General features: G+C 34.7%; 1 protein-coding gene across 5 annotated transcripts in view; it reads right to left on the bottom strand.

Annotated features, from left to right (window-relative positions):
- Window positions 1-12034, bottom strand: part of LOC149806907 (uncharacterized) — a 70436-nt gene that overhangs the window by 21813 nt on the left and 36589 nt on the right. For all 5 annotated transcript variants that reach the window (XR_016421303.1, XM_089959529.1, XM_089959520.1 and 2 more), the window contains 3 exons: window positions 9791-9844; window positions 5325-5442; window positions 831-1471 (listed from right to left, as the gene is read on the bottom strand). Coding sequence is in view for 4 of the 5 variants with exons in the window: in XM_089959529.1 (XP_089815655.1) it covers window positions 831-1471; window positions 5325-5430 (747 nt within the window). In the remaining variant the exon portion in view is untranslated. The remainder of the gene's footprint in view (window positions 1-830; window positions 1472-5324; window positions 5443-9790; window positions 9845-12034) is intronic.

Here is a 12034-nt window from a genome sequence, read left to right as displayed (position 1 = left end):
ATACTGCCCCAATGACTGTTCTGACATTATTCTGAATAACAAAATAATGACAATGTACTGTACTGCCCCAATGACTGTTCTGACATTATTCTGAATAACAAAATAATGACAATGTACTACACTGCCCCAATGACTATTCTGACATTATTCTGAATAACAAAATAATGACAATGTAATGTAATGTCATGCGTAAGCTCACCTGGTTGTATACAGTGCATACTAAATATGTCCCTCTGTTTACATGAGGTAAACAACTGAATGACCCAAATGACCTACTTTTTCCTTTAGTGAAGAAAGATGTTTTTCTCATTGCTGTAACCTTTTATTAAGGAAAAAATGCTTATACACATAAAATAACAGTTGGGAAGCAAGAGTACATTCATTAATAATACAAAATTTCACCTATCTTTTTCGTATGTCAATTAATATATTTTTAGATAGCAAGGAATACATTAGCCTCAAACTGCCCTTTTATGTTAGACAGGTTGTGCTGTTATTCCTTTATACAAGGAGTTACCTGTACCTTAATGTATACTGAACCATAGGAGAGTGTACTCAAACCCTTAATGGGTGTGATACATGAGGTAATTCGTATATATTCTCAGTGGGAGAAAATGTTACCGGCATAGATATTAATTATGGAACAGATAACATAACACAAATATTCAAATTAACCTTAGAAGGGAGACCACTAAACACACATTACAACCAAATTTTCTCTGGTGACAATCTCGGCATAACAGACATACAGCATGGCATCCTTGAAAAAAAGTTGACAATTTTTCAACAAAGTCATACCATAAATATTATTCCCAAGGTTCTGCACATACCTGTCCAATTTGTGATCGCTGTTGGTTCCTTCTGTACTGTGCAGTGAAGACATCATTTTGAGCACAAGGGTTTCCACGTGATGGCGGCATACTATTTGGAAAGTCTGGGTCACTCTGTCTTGCAATGGTATCTCTCCATTCATTAGAAGCACATTCTGAAAATTGGGGTGGCATTAATATCTCGAAGGATGATGCATCATGACGAGAAGATGTTTCAAATCTTGTAGATGAAGTGGCCATGGCTTCTGAGGACACTTTTGCTGGATCCAAACTTGCAATGTTGTTACTAATTTGTAACTCTTTGCCATTTGCAAATAACTGGTTTGGATCAATAGAGGTAACTGAATTTTGCCCACTACAAGAGTTATGTCCATATCCTGGTGCTGAGGTAGACAGTTCATGTCCCATGGGAGAGATGTCTTGCCATGTTGAAATCTGGTCAGGTATATGGCCAGGAGTAAATGGAGGAGGAGGAAGAGGAGGATTCTGGATGTCCAGTAGTGAGAGAGCTGCTACATCCATTGCAGGCACTGAGGTGGCTTGACTGATTGAATGCATTGTGAAATTAACAAGAACACTTCTCAATGGTTCCTCGTGAGATGTATCAATTTCTCCCCGAGCTGTCTGAACATTGCTGCTTGCTGTAAAGAAAACAAACAACAAAACAACAACTTACAATCTATGTTGTAAGTCAGTACTGCATTTATAGTTCATAGTATATCTGTGAAGAGCTTCTTTTCTCATATCCAGTTTTCAGAAGTTAGGAAAAATAGGTCATTTGAGAACTAAAGAAGAAACTGAAAAATAAAATAATTCCAATCCTGTATTGAAGCTGTTGAGCAGCCAATGTGATCTCAAAGTTTTTGGTGTACATTTGACTTTTTTACATTTGTCACAAGTGAAGTATATAAAAACTACCAACACATTCAAATTGGGGATAAATGTTAATATATAAAGGGAGGTGTGTGTGTGTGTGTGTTTATGTTTAGTTACAGCCAGGTGTTCAAGGATTAAATGCATTTCTTTTTCTTACAAGACAAGGCCAGTTATACAGCTGGTTTGACGTGCAGTTGTGTGACCTTCCCTATCAAACACTAAGAAACAGCTTTTGTTTATACAGTGTGACCCCGGTATAACACGATCTGTTATGACACAAATTCGGATATAACATGTTAGTGTTGTAGTTCCCGAAATTTGATATACATTTATTTTTCTTGTAGACAAAAGAAGAAAAAATCTTTCTTAAAAGTATGAAGAAAAAAACCTAACAAATTTATTATCATTTTGAGGAAGAGGTCATGTATGAATAACACAAGATGATTGTGGCATGGCTCCTGAAATTTTATATGTATTTTTCTCATACACAAAAATTAGTTTTTCTTCTTAAAAGTACGAAAAATAACATGCAAAATGTTATTCTTAAATTGCATAAAGCTTCGCTAATGTCGCAAATTGCGATATTTTTTCCTTATTGGCAGCAAAATAAACCATCTGCCGATAATTATTTTATTGCCGACATCGTTGGCTGTTTAAACTTGTATATACAACCACTGGTTTGGAGTGGAGAAATTCAGAGGCCCCATGAAAGGAAGCCACAAATTTGATATAAAATGCACTGAAATTTATCTATTGTTACATAACAAATTCTATGTCCATATTGACAAACCATCTTAACAGTGCATTGTTATATCATAATCCACTTATATTGACATCTAGCATGAGTACTGTATGTTGTGAGATACCCGCTTTTTTTGTTGTTGACATTTCTGGTAGCAGAGATCAACCAGACGTGGCATTATCTCATAATCTATCTTTTGTCTGATTTTTTGCCGCTCGCTAGTAATTAATATATTTACATAGACTGACATCTGTATGTGGATGGTAAGTAAAATTATTCTTCTTTTCACTCAGAATTAAATTCTTCAGAACACTCACATTTTCTGTAGTAATCCCTGTCATCAGACCAGAACACCTTTGTCTCTATCATCCGCTGACCCTTTGTTAAATTTCTGATGCATGCATGCAAGGCAGCACCACAAATGTAAAATAACAAAAACAAACAAACACAACATTTTACTTGTTGGTCTATTCATTAGGAGGGAGGAACAGTAACTACAATCGACCAAATGATGGCCAATTCCTTTTTTTTTGTACCAGATAAAATAGTTTGCTAGATTACCTCTGAAGCACCGATTGTTGTGAAAACGTACTAAGCAAATGGAAAAAAAGTCTCAATCATGCAATACAATTGTTTGATGTTGCCACCACAATCAGAAATGAGCATTTGTTTGGTTCTCCAAAGCTGTCCTTTTGCAGTGAGTTCAATAACACATGCAACCTTCATCAAAGAAAACCAACTACAATCTTTAATAAAAACCAAGAACCTCTCTTCAAAGGAAGTCAGTACCAAACTTAAATAAAAGCAGTGGAATTTGATGGATTTTTTCATTTTCCAATGTGACTGGAACATGTTTACTGTTTCATGAAAGTTTCCTTTTAGTAGGGAAAAAGTTTATGCTTATGAATGCTACCAATGGTGGCTTAAAACACAAACTAACTTTTACTGACTTGGGATGTACTGAAAAGTAAATGTGCTTCATCATCCATAATGTGATTATGCTACGCTTTTCCATTGAATTCAGACCTATATGACCTGTGACAAAATTACTGAATATTTTAAATCTGTGTGTGTGCATATTTTCGATGGAATTACTTGTATTGTGGATTCAATGTATGTGATGAGATTAACGGGTGAGTATACAGTATTGATACTCTATTCATGCTATACATTAAACGTGTACATGTATATATAATAAGTATACACATATGCATACCAATCCATGTTTCTCTAAATAAAGTAAATTATTATATATGCCTTCTCTGTTTTCACTACAGCTGTATTTTCTCACTTAATATGCATCGGTTAAAGATGGTAATTGTGCCAATGAAGCACGTATTTTACCACCCACATTTATAGCCCACCCACCCACCAAACCGTAAACTGACCTGGTTGCTTATAACACGGTTCGGTCTATAACACGGTTGGGTTCTATGGCTCCCAAAAACTGTGTTATAGCAGGGTCACACTGTATTTTGTTTCATTAATGCATTTAATGACTGAACATACATGTTTATGAATAACAACTGTATGCAGTTTGCTGTGTGCAAACTTTTGCTGGAACACATAAAACAAACTTTAAGCCTTCTGGTTCACACTCATTTAGTGTGCTCTAACAAATGTTTTTTCACAGCACATTTATAGCATTACAACATTTACTAAAGAAATTGCAGAAATAATTATAATTTAAAGCTTGATTTGAACCCAATATTTAGCGTCTACACTAAGGTTTGAAAGCACATTTCTAATATGATTTGTCCAAGTGGCATGCATAATCAATGATACTGATTTAGGTCTATTTGAGATATGCCATACTGTAATGTTTGGAATACATTTATTCACAACCAAAATTGTCAAAACGCAGACTAAATGCACAGTGACTTCAGTATGACAACTGGTTGACATCAAAATAGTTTTTTGATATAGCAAAGTCATTACCATGCAGATGAAATATGCAAAACTTTTAAGAATGTGTACCACTAATACTTAAATAGTGCTTGGAATAAAAATGTCAATAAAGAAAAATAATAGGTCACTATAATCCACTTTGGTATGGATGTGAAATGTATGTTGATATTCATGTTCAAACTTGAACTTGTTTGGCATCAGCGTTGACTTTTCTTCCTTACCTGAAACCTCTATATAGAGAAAAGTAAACACTAACATCGAGCTCATGTGGTTCATGTGCAATATAAGGAAAATTTGACGAGACTTGTCATTAGATTTTAAAACGAATATTTTTAGCAATGATATTGTAATATTTTTCCACAAAGATGAGTGTACTTTTGAAGCTGCAGTTTGTAATCTTGCACATTTTGTCAAATAGCCATTTTTGATAAAAACTTTACACACTGATAGTAGTGCCAAAGCAAGCCAGCACTATTTCATGATAATATCATTGACAAATAGTTACATGTCCAGCAGTCATTATCTTTCTTAATAGCAACTGACCACTCCAGTGGCCTAAGTAGTTAGAGCATCTGCTCAGATGCCAGGGGTCATGGGTTTGAACCTTGATCAAGTCATACCAAAGACTTATAAAAATGGTACTAACAGCTGCCTCGCTTGGTGCTCAGCATTTAGAGTTAGTGTTAGGACTGATCAGCCTGATGTCAGGATAATGTGACTGGGGGTGACATGATGCCACATGTCTGCAGCAAGGTGCCCCAGTGCTAGACATCACTATAAACTGCCACACTGCAGACATTATAGTGATATGACTTCAAAATTGTTAAAGTTATGTTAAAAATCCAAATCACACACACTTAATATGAATCATTCATCTGAACAGAAATATATACATGTTTGATATAAAATGGTCAAAGTATCCCCATGCGCTATAGAAAATTATGCAAGTATTTAAATATTTCAGTAACCTTGCATCCTTTGCCCACTTGGTGCAATATTGGGAGATGTAATATCCTCATCTGTTACTTGAACGTCATATGGTGGGCCTGGACCTGGACCTGGGCCTGGGGCCATTTTTACCTAGATCTGGTTTTTAAAAAAATGAAAGAGAAGAAAAAAAAAATTGTTCAAATTTAAAAATAAAAACATTTTATCATGGAAGCCTTTGACTCCTATGCTTTAATAATATTAATTACTTTCTTAAAGAGGGTAACACAATTAACTGAAGAACTAATCTACCTTGAGGCTGTCATACAAAGGAATTTATTTATTTAAGCTGCATCTCTGAAGCCACTGGATATACTGGGTTTAGAAGAAGGATCAGAGTGTGCATTTCTAATCTCAACTGGAATACTATTCCAGAGCAAAGTTCCAGAGTATTGGAAACTTTTTAAAAATAATTCCTTATCTGGTTTGGGAATTTTAAACTGTTTGGTAGACATGGATTGCAGGTGGGGAGTATTACTAGGTAGCCTATACTGGAATAGTGATTGTAAATATTCAGGAGCACTATTATGAGATATCCTGTACATTAATTTGGTTGATAGGTACAATTTGGATTACATAATATACAGTTTGGCCTTACTTCAGATGTGTACCTATTAAAAAAATCTGCTAGCTATGTTTAGTCATTTTCACTTCGTGGACTTCAATTTATTAAATTATAAAATAATGAGCTTATAACACATATTTCAACTATATATATATATATATATATATATATATATATATATTTTTTTTTTAATTTATTATCATTCATTCATTGCACTTTCAGAAGCTGGTTTTGCCTATTCTGGCAAAATTCCTTTTCCCTATCTTAATAACTGCTCAAAATATTGTATCTTAGACTAAATCAGGCTGATTTTTCAAGTACATTGGGAGCACCCATGTTGGTTAGCTGTGTGCTAATACTGATAGATTATGTACAATTTCCACAAGTACAATATGTAAAGAAATTTCAGCCAAAGGATGTGAAGGCTGCATAGAGGTGTGCCAACATTCTCCCCATTGTGCATGTTGCAAATGTAAAGTTAAGCCTGTCACTTTCTCAAAAGTGCATAATATCTGTCGATCGCACCCATACAATGACCATATTGATATTACACAGAATAGTATTCATTAACGGCAAAATACCACCCAAGTCCAGCTCCCCCATAATGAAAAGCGAGTCATTTAAAAAATTGCAGATTGAATTTTCTCAAGAGCGTAACCAATGCTGTGCTGAAAGACAGGAATATGAAACTTGCCACAATTATTCCTGAGAATCACAAGAAAATTTTACCATTGTAACAGGTTCACATAGGTCAAAGGGTAAAAGTTTGCTTTTTCTTCTAACACTAGTAAATCAAAACTTTTTCTTTCAGGAAGTATTACTACTACAGTAGTCCCCCTCTTGAACAGCTCCCCTGACCAGCGGCCACCCGCTCCCTACGGCCAGAATCCGTTGGCACCGACGAGTTTGTGTTCAAAAGTACCCCTCGCGAAAGGCCACCCGGCTAACGCGACCAGCGGCCAGCATATAAGTGCAAAATCATAAAATTTACCCCTCACAAGCGGCCGCATTTTATTTGAATATGTATCCAGAACCAGTATTGTATTCATAACGTGTGTTAAGTAATCCGATTTCTGTTTCCCGATGTCAGGTTTTCGTTACTGAAAGAAGTGTTGAGTAAAGTACATTTACCACTAAGGTTAATATTATATCATTTACGCCTCACGAGAAGCCAAATTTATTCCATAAAAACCGAGAAAGACTCAAATTTTAATCCATACAAAAGGGTACGTACATGTAATCCAATTAGCCTTATTGCTGTGTTATCATAAGATGTCCGGTTTAGTCACTGATAATTGTTAAGAATACAATTATCGAACAGTAGAAACAGCTGAGAAGTGGCAGTATCGATGTACAATACCCAAGTCAGCAGTAAAATGGTTTAATAGCCTTTATGGCTTCCCTTAGTAAGATGTTGAGCTTGTTCACTTTGGTAATCAGTGGCTATTACTACTGACAATAATTGTCAAAATTACGAATCCTAGCGGCCGCGAGGTCAAATCTGCTTGATGTTAATGGTACATATCGAAGCCGTTTTGGCTTCTCTCATCTAGTTTCAAGAAATGTATAAAAGCAATAGGGTACCAGACTGCGACTAACGAATCACGTGACAAGATTACTTCCTTTAAAAACGCACGGCAATTTGTTTAGATGAATAAAAAATTGTTTTATCAGTATTGTAGTTGGCAACATGAATAACTTACTGCAAAAAGATCAACATGTCATCGAGGAAAATAAAAATTCTCAGTTTAGAGGAGAACGTGAAAGTAATTCAACTGACGGAGGGGGGGGGGGTGCGCGTCAAGGATCCTTGCAGAAAACTAACGTCGGGAAGACTCAGATAAACAATATCGTGAAAGATAATGAAACAATTCTGCAGAAGTGGAAAGGTGAAATGGACGGAGAAAGGAAGATTGTTTGAGCCAGGAGACGTTTGAATCCTGATTTGAAAGACAAGAAAAAGCAAAAATTTTGTCAGTTGAACTGGGATATGACGACTTTACCGCAAGTAACGGATGGTTGCAGATTTCAAGTGCGACACAGTATCAAGTGTTCTGTCATTAGCGGCGAATCAGCTGATGTTAATAATGAAGTTGTCGAAGACTGGAACAAAAGACTAAACGATATATGCAGGGGATATGACAGCAAGGATATTTTTAATGTGATGAGACTGGTTTGTTTTTTAGATTGTTACCAACAAAGTGACGTGATGTGAACTGTAACATAATTATAAAGACAGTGTTAAAACTGTATCAGTGGTTATTCATAGCATTCTTTTGCAAATGATGACAAAGTTTGTTTTACGTTTATTTCACATCATGCATGTAATTTTTTAATTAAAATATTAAATATTTAAAATTAAATGTACTTGTGACTTTTTTCATATGTATTTACTATTCGCATTTGTCATCCCCCTCTAGAAAGGCCACCCGCATTATAAGGCCACTTCCCTGCTGCATTAGGGGTGGCCTTATAAGAGGGGGACTACTGTATTACTAACATGTCTAATTCTGAAAGTCAAAGGTTTTTTTACTCACATCGATAGGGAAGAGCATGTTCTGAATGCCTCTAATGAATGTCAATAGCAACTGGAATGTCCTGTCTTTTTCCATCATATGCTATAAGAAAATCCTTGGATGAAAATACAGGCCATTTTGAACTGCCATCAAGCCCATGGTTGGCATTAAAAATTAAATTTATTGATGTCACAATAACTAGATGAAGTGTAATCACCAACAGCAACACAGCCAATAGTTTCAAGCTTTCGAAACTGAATGATTTCTTCAATATTTTTATTTTAAAGTTAAAGAATAACAAACAAAAGAAATTTAGACATTTCATTAACTGCTGAGATGTCATCAAGTCTCAGTTTAAATATGTTGTTTCATAAGAATCTGTTCTTCACATGTCTTAGATGGAAGTTCATCTGGCTAGATGTGAGAAAAACAGTCCTGTTGATGATGTCTTGAAAATAACAGTCAGTAATGTTTCAAGAATTAATGAAATACCTCAATATTTAATTTTTAATGCTATTCCAGAAACTTTGTAATGAAAATAATGGAAGAAATCATTCAGTTTCAACTGAATACAACCAAGGCTGTTATGTTGGTGATGACATGGTGACTCATCTATTAATTGTAACATTATGATATTAACACCATGGGTTTATGTGCTGTTAAAAATGGCTATTATTTATGTCAAAGTTTTTTTTTAAAGCATCTAATGTTAAAGACAAATGATTCTGGTTGAAATTTAATTACTGAATTGCTCACACTATGCTTTCTGCAGATGCAAAACAACTGCTGCAACCACATGAACTTGTTTCCATCATTAAAAAAAACTAAAAGTACTGACTCATTCCCTTTTTAAAAATGAATACAAGGTGATTCACTCAAGCTGTTCAAGAACAGTAAACACTTTGCTGGAGCAAAAAATATTTGCCAGTCAGAACTTACTGAAGCAAATTTAACAGAATGACACATTGGAAGAGAAGACCTCCAAATTCAATCCAAATCAACAAATTTCAAAACAACAATGACATTTCATGTGAAACTGGCTACATATATCAGTAAAATATTGCATTAATTGCACATGGGGACACCAGTTTCCTTAGGCTGATCTTACTATTGGGACCAAAACAAACTGGCATGCAACTGGCTAGGGGACTGATTTTGAACCATGCGAGTTAATGAATCACCTTGTGGGCTATTGGGAATGCACAGTTCAGAATAGGTGGGGGAGGTGCTGAGTCTGATTGGGAAGAAATGGATAAAAAAATATAGTGATGATGTCCAATTTCCTTCCCTTCAGTTAAAGTATCCTGTGACATGCAGCAGCAGTAAGTGTGTCAAAGAATAACTTACAATAACAAACATTCCTTACCTTTTTTATCCACGGACTTTCAAGCAGTGTACAGCAATATGGAATTTGCATGCACTGAAAAAGAAATGTCAATGACACTTTGGAATTGATGGCAAGGATTGGATTGTGTATAAAACTTACAGAAACTGTACACAATCTGTACCTCTGCATATACTGTTTGCAAATAAAATGCACTGTCAGTCCTGAACAGCCTTGACAGTAGTGCCTAAAATAAAAGGTACGGAGATATGTACCAACCATAAGTAGCATTTTACAATGACTCAGATGTACATGTATTTTGGTACCAATAATGACACATTTCAATCCTCAAAACTGTGATGATCCCCAAACTTAACAATCTTAAATATTTTCCTATGGGGTCAGATCTAGGCTGAAATATTACCAGTTGGGTGTGGAGCCATGTAGTTCTATCTAAATTGAGAGGTTCTGTTTGGCTATATCTTTCACTGTGAAATGATTTCTACCATGGACTGATTGGGAAGGAGTCATTCCTTATTTTGCGATGCCTTTTACTGTGATTGTGAGTATGAAATATGGACAAAAACTACGGTTTTTATTGACCCGAAATGGAATCATGGCCCTATTTGGCATAGCGCGGGATCCGTAAGGAATCTGATTAAGACACAAGATAAGTTAATACTTAATCTGTTATACATCTTGCAAGTCAATACGTTTAAGCATAAAATAAAAAATAAAACATTGCTTGCTGCGAATGAATAGCGGATATGTTTCATTTCGTGGGCCAAGAACTTGCGTATTGTCCTACACTCAATGAAATACATCCGTTATTTACCCGTTTCAAGCAACGGGTAATTTTGCGCAACGATACGTCATTTCTGTAAACATTGAATCACATGTTATTTTTTGTTCAAAAATTCTTTTTGTATCAAGAAAGAACGTTCGTACTTTAATTAAGGAAAGTTTATTCATAAAGTGTACAACAATATCCCGCATTTCGACTATAATTGCAATTGAAAATGTGATGTCAACGTGAAGACCGACTCCATGACCTTCTTGAACCGGTTAGCCAGAAAATACTATTTACTAAAATACTATGTATCTTTTAAAATCATGCAAATAAATATACTGTATAAAAGATGAAAATGTATACCATAAAAAAACTGCATTTTAATCCAAGTTCCAATTTTGCAAGAAGTTGTCCCACACGAACAAAATTGTCTGCTACCCAACGTGTCAACTTGCCGCAGAACATATATTCTCAAGAAATTCCCCGGCAAATAGTCTGTTTTTAAATTCTTTAGTAATTTTTCGACATCAACAATACGTTGTAAACACATTATATCCTATTCATTGTTGTTTCTCTTCCACATAATAGCTTTTTTTTTTTTATAAAGTGTTGAACTTTATTAAATTTTTTACAATATCGGTTTGGTTTGCTTAATATATCATGCCATTTATTGGCATTTTTACGCTGAATTTTGTAAAACTAGCTATAAATCTGACCTAACTGCTCGACTGAACTGCTGACAGAAACGGTCCAAAGTAATGTATTTCAATTCCATAGCCCGACAGTTTAAACACTACATCTTTTCAAAGCTGTGCGCAGAATAGGCCGACATATCGTAAGTCAGGAAAACACGGGGGTGATATCCACTGTGTCCAAATATTAATATTATTTTGTACGGAATATTCTAGTGACAATTGCCTCTTTTCAAATGGAAGCTTTGCTTTATTGTATTTTCATCAATCTGTCGAATTCGGTATGCGTTTTGCTTCAATATTGGAGACGAAAACTTTAAGTGCGCAGAAATGCCCGACAGCATTACATAAATATTAATAGACAATTTAAACAAATCCATTTTATATATATATATATATATATATATATATATATATATATATATATATATATATATATATATATATATATATATATATAATGGAGAAAAATTCACAGGTCACACAGAATTTATAGAGATCTCAAATAACTGCGTCTTCCCAATGAATGAAGTATTAAAATTATCAGAAAATATTAAATACTGTCTCTTTTGAATGCATAATACATATCTATCAAAGAGTTTCAAAAGATGTTATATACGTTTTCAAACACAATGGCAAAACATACTGATACATTTAATAAACTTAGAAATTGTCTTAGAGAAGCAACGATGCATGCTTGGTCAAGCTTATGAGCAGAAAAACAATTTTTTAAAACTTTATTTGATATTGTACATTTGAAATCCCTGACATTGATTAAACCACGTTGTAAAGCTGAAGCATCTG

Source organism: Sinohyriopsis cumingii, chromosome 1, assembly GCF_028554795.1.
Source record: "Sinohyriopsis cumingii isolate HCF-2022 chromosome 1, ASM2855479v2, whole genome shotgun sequence".
In the NCBI taxonomy this organism is placed as follows: domain Eukaryota; kingdom Metazoa; phylum Mollusca; class Bivalvia; order Unionida; family Unionidae; genus Sinohyriopsis; species Sinohyriopsis cumingii.
This window is presented reverse-complemented; position numbering and strand designations above follow the sequence as displayed.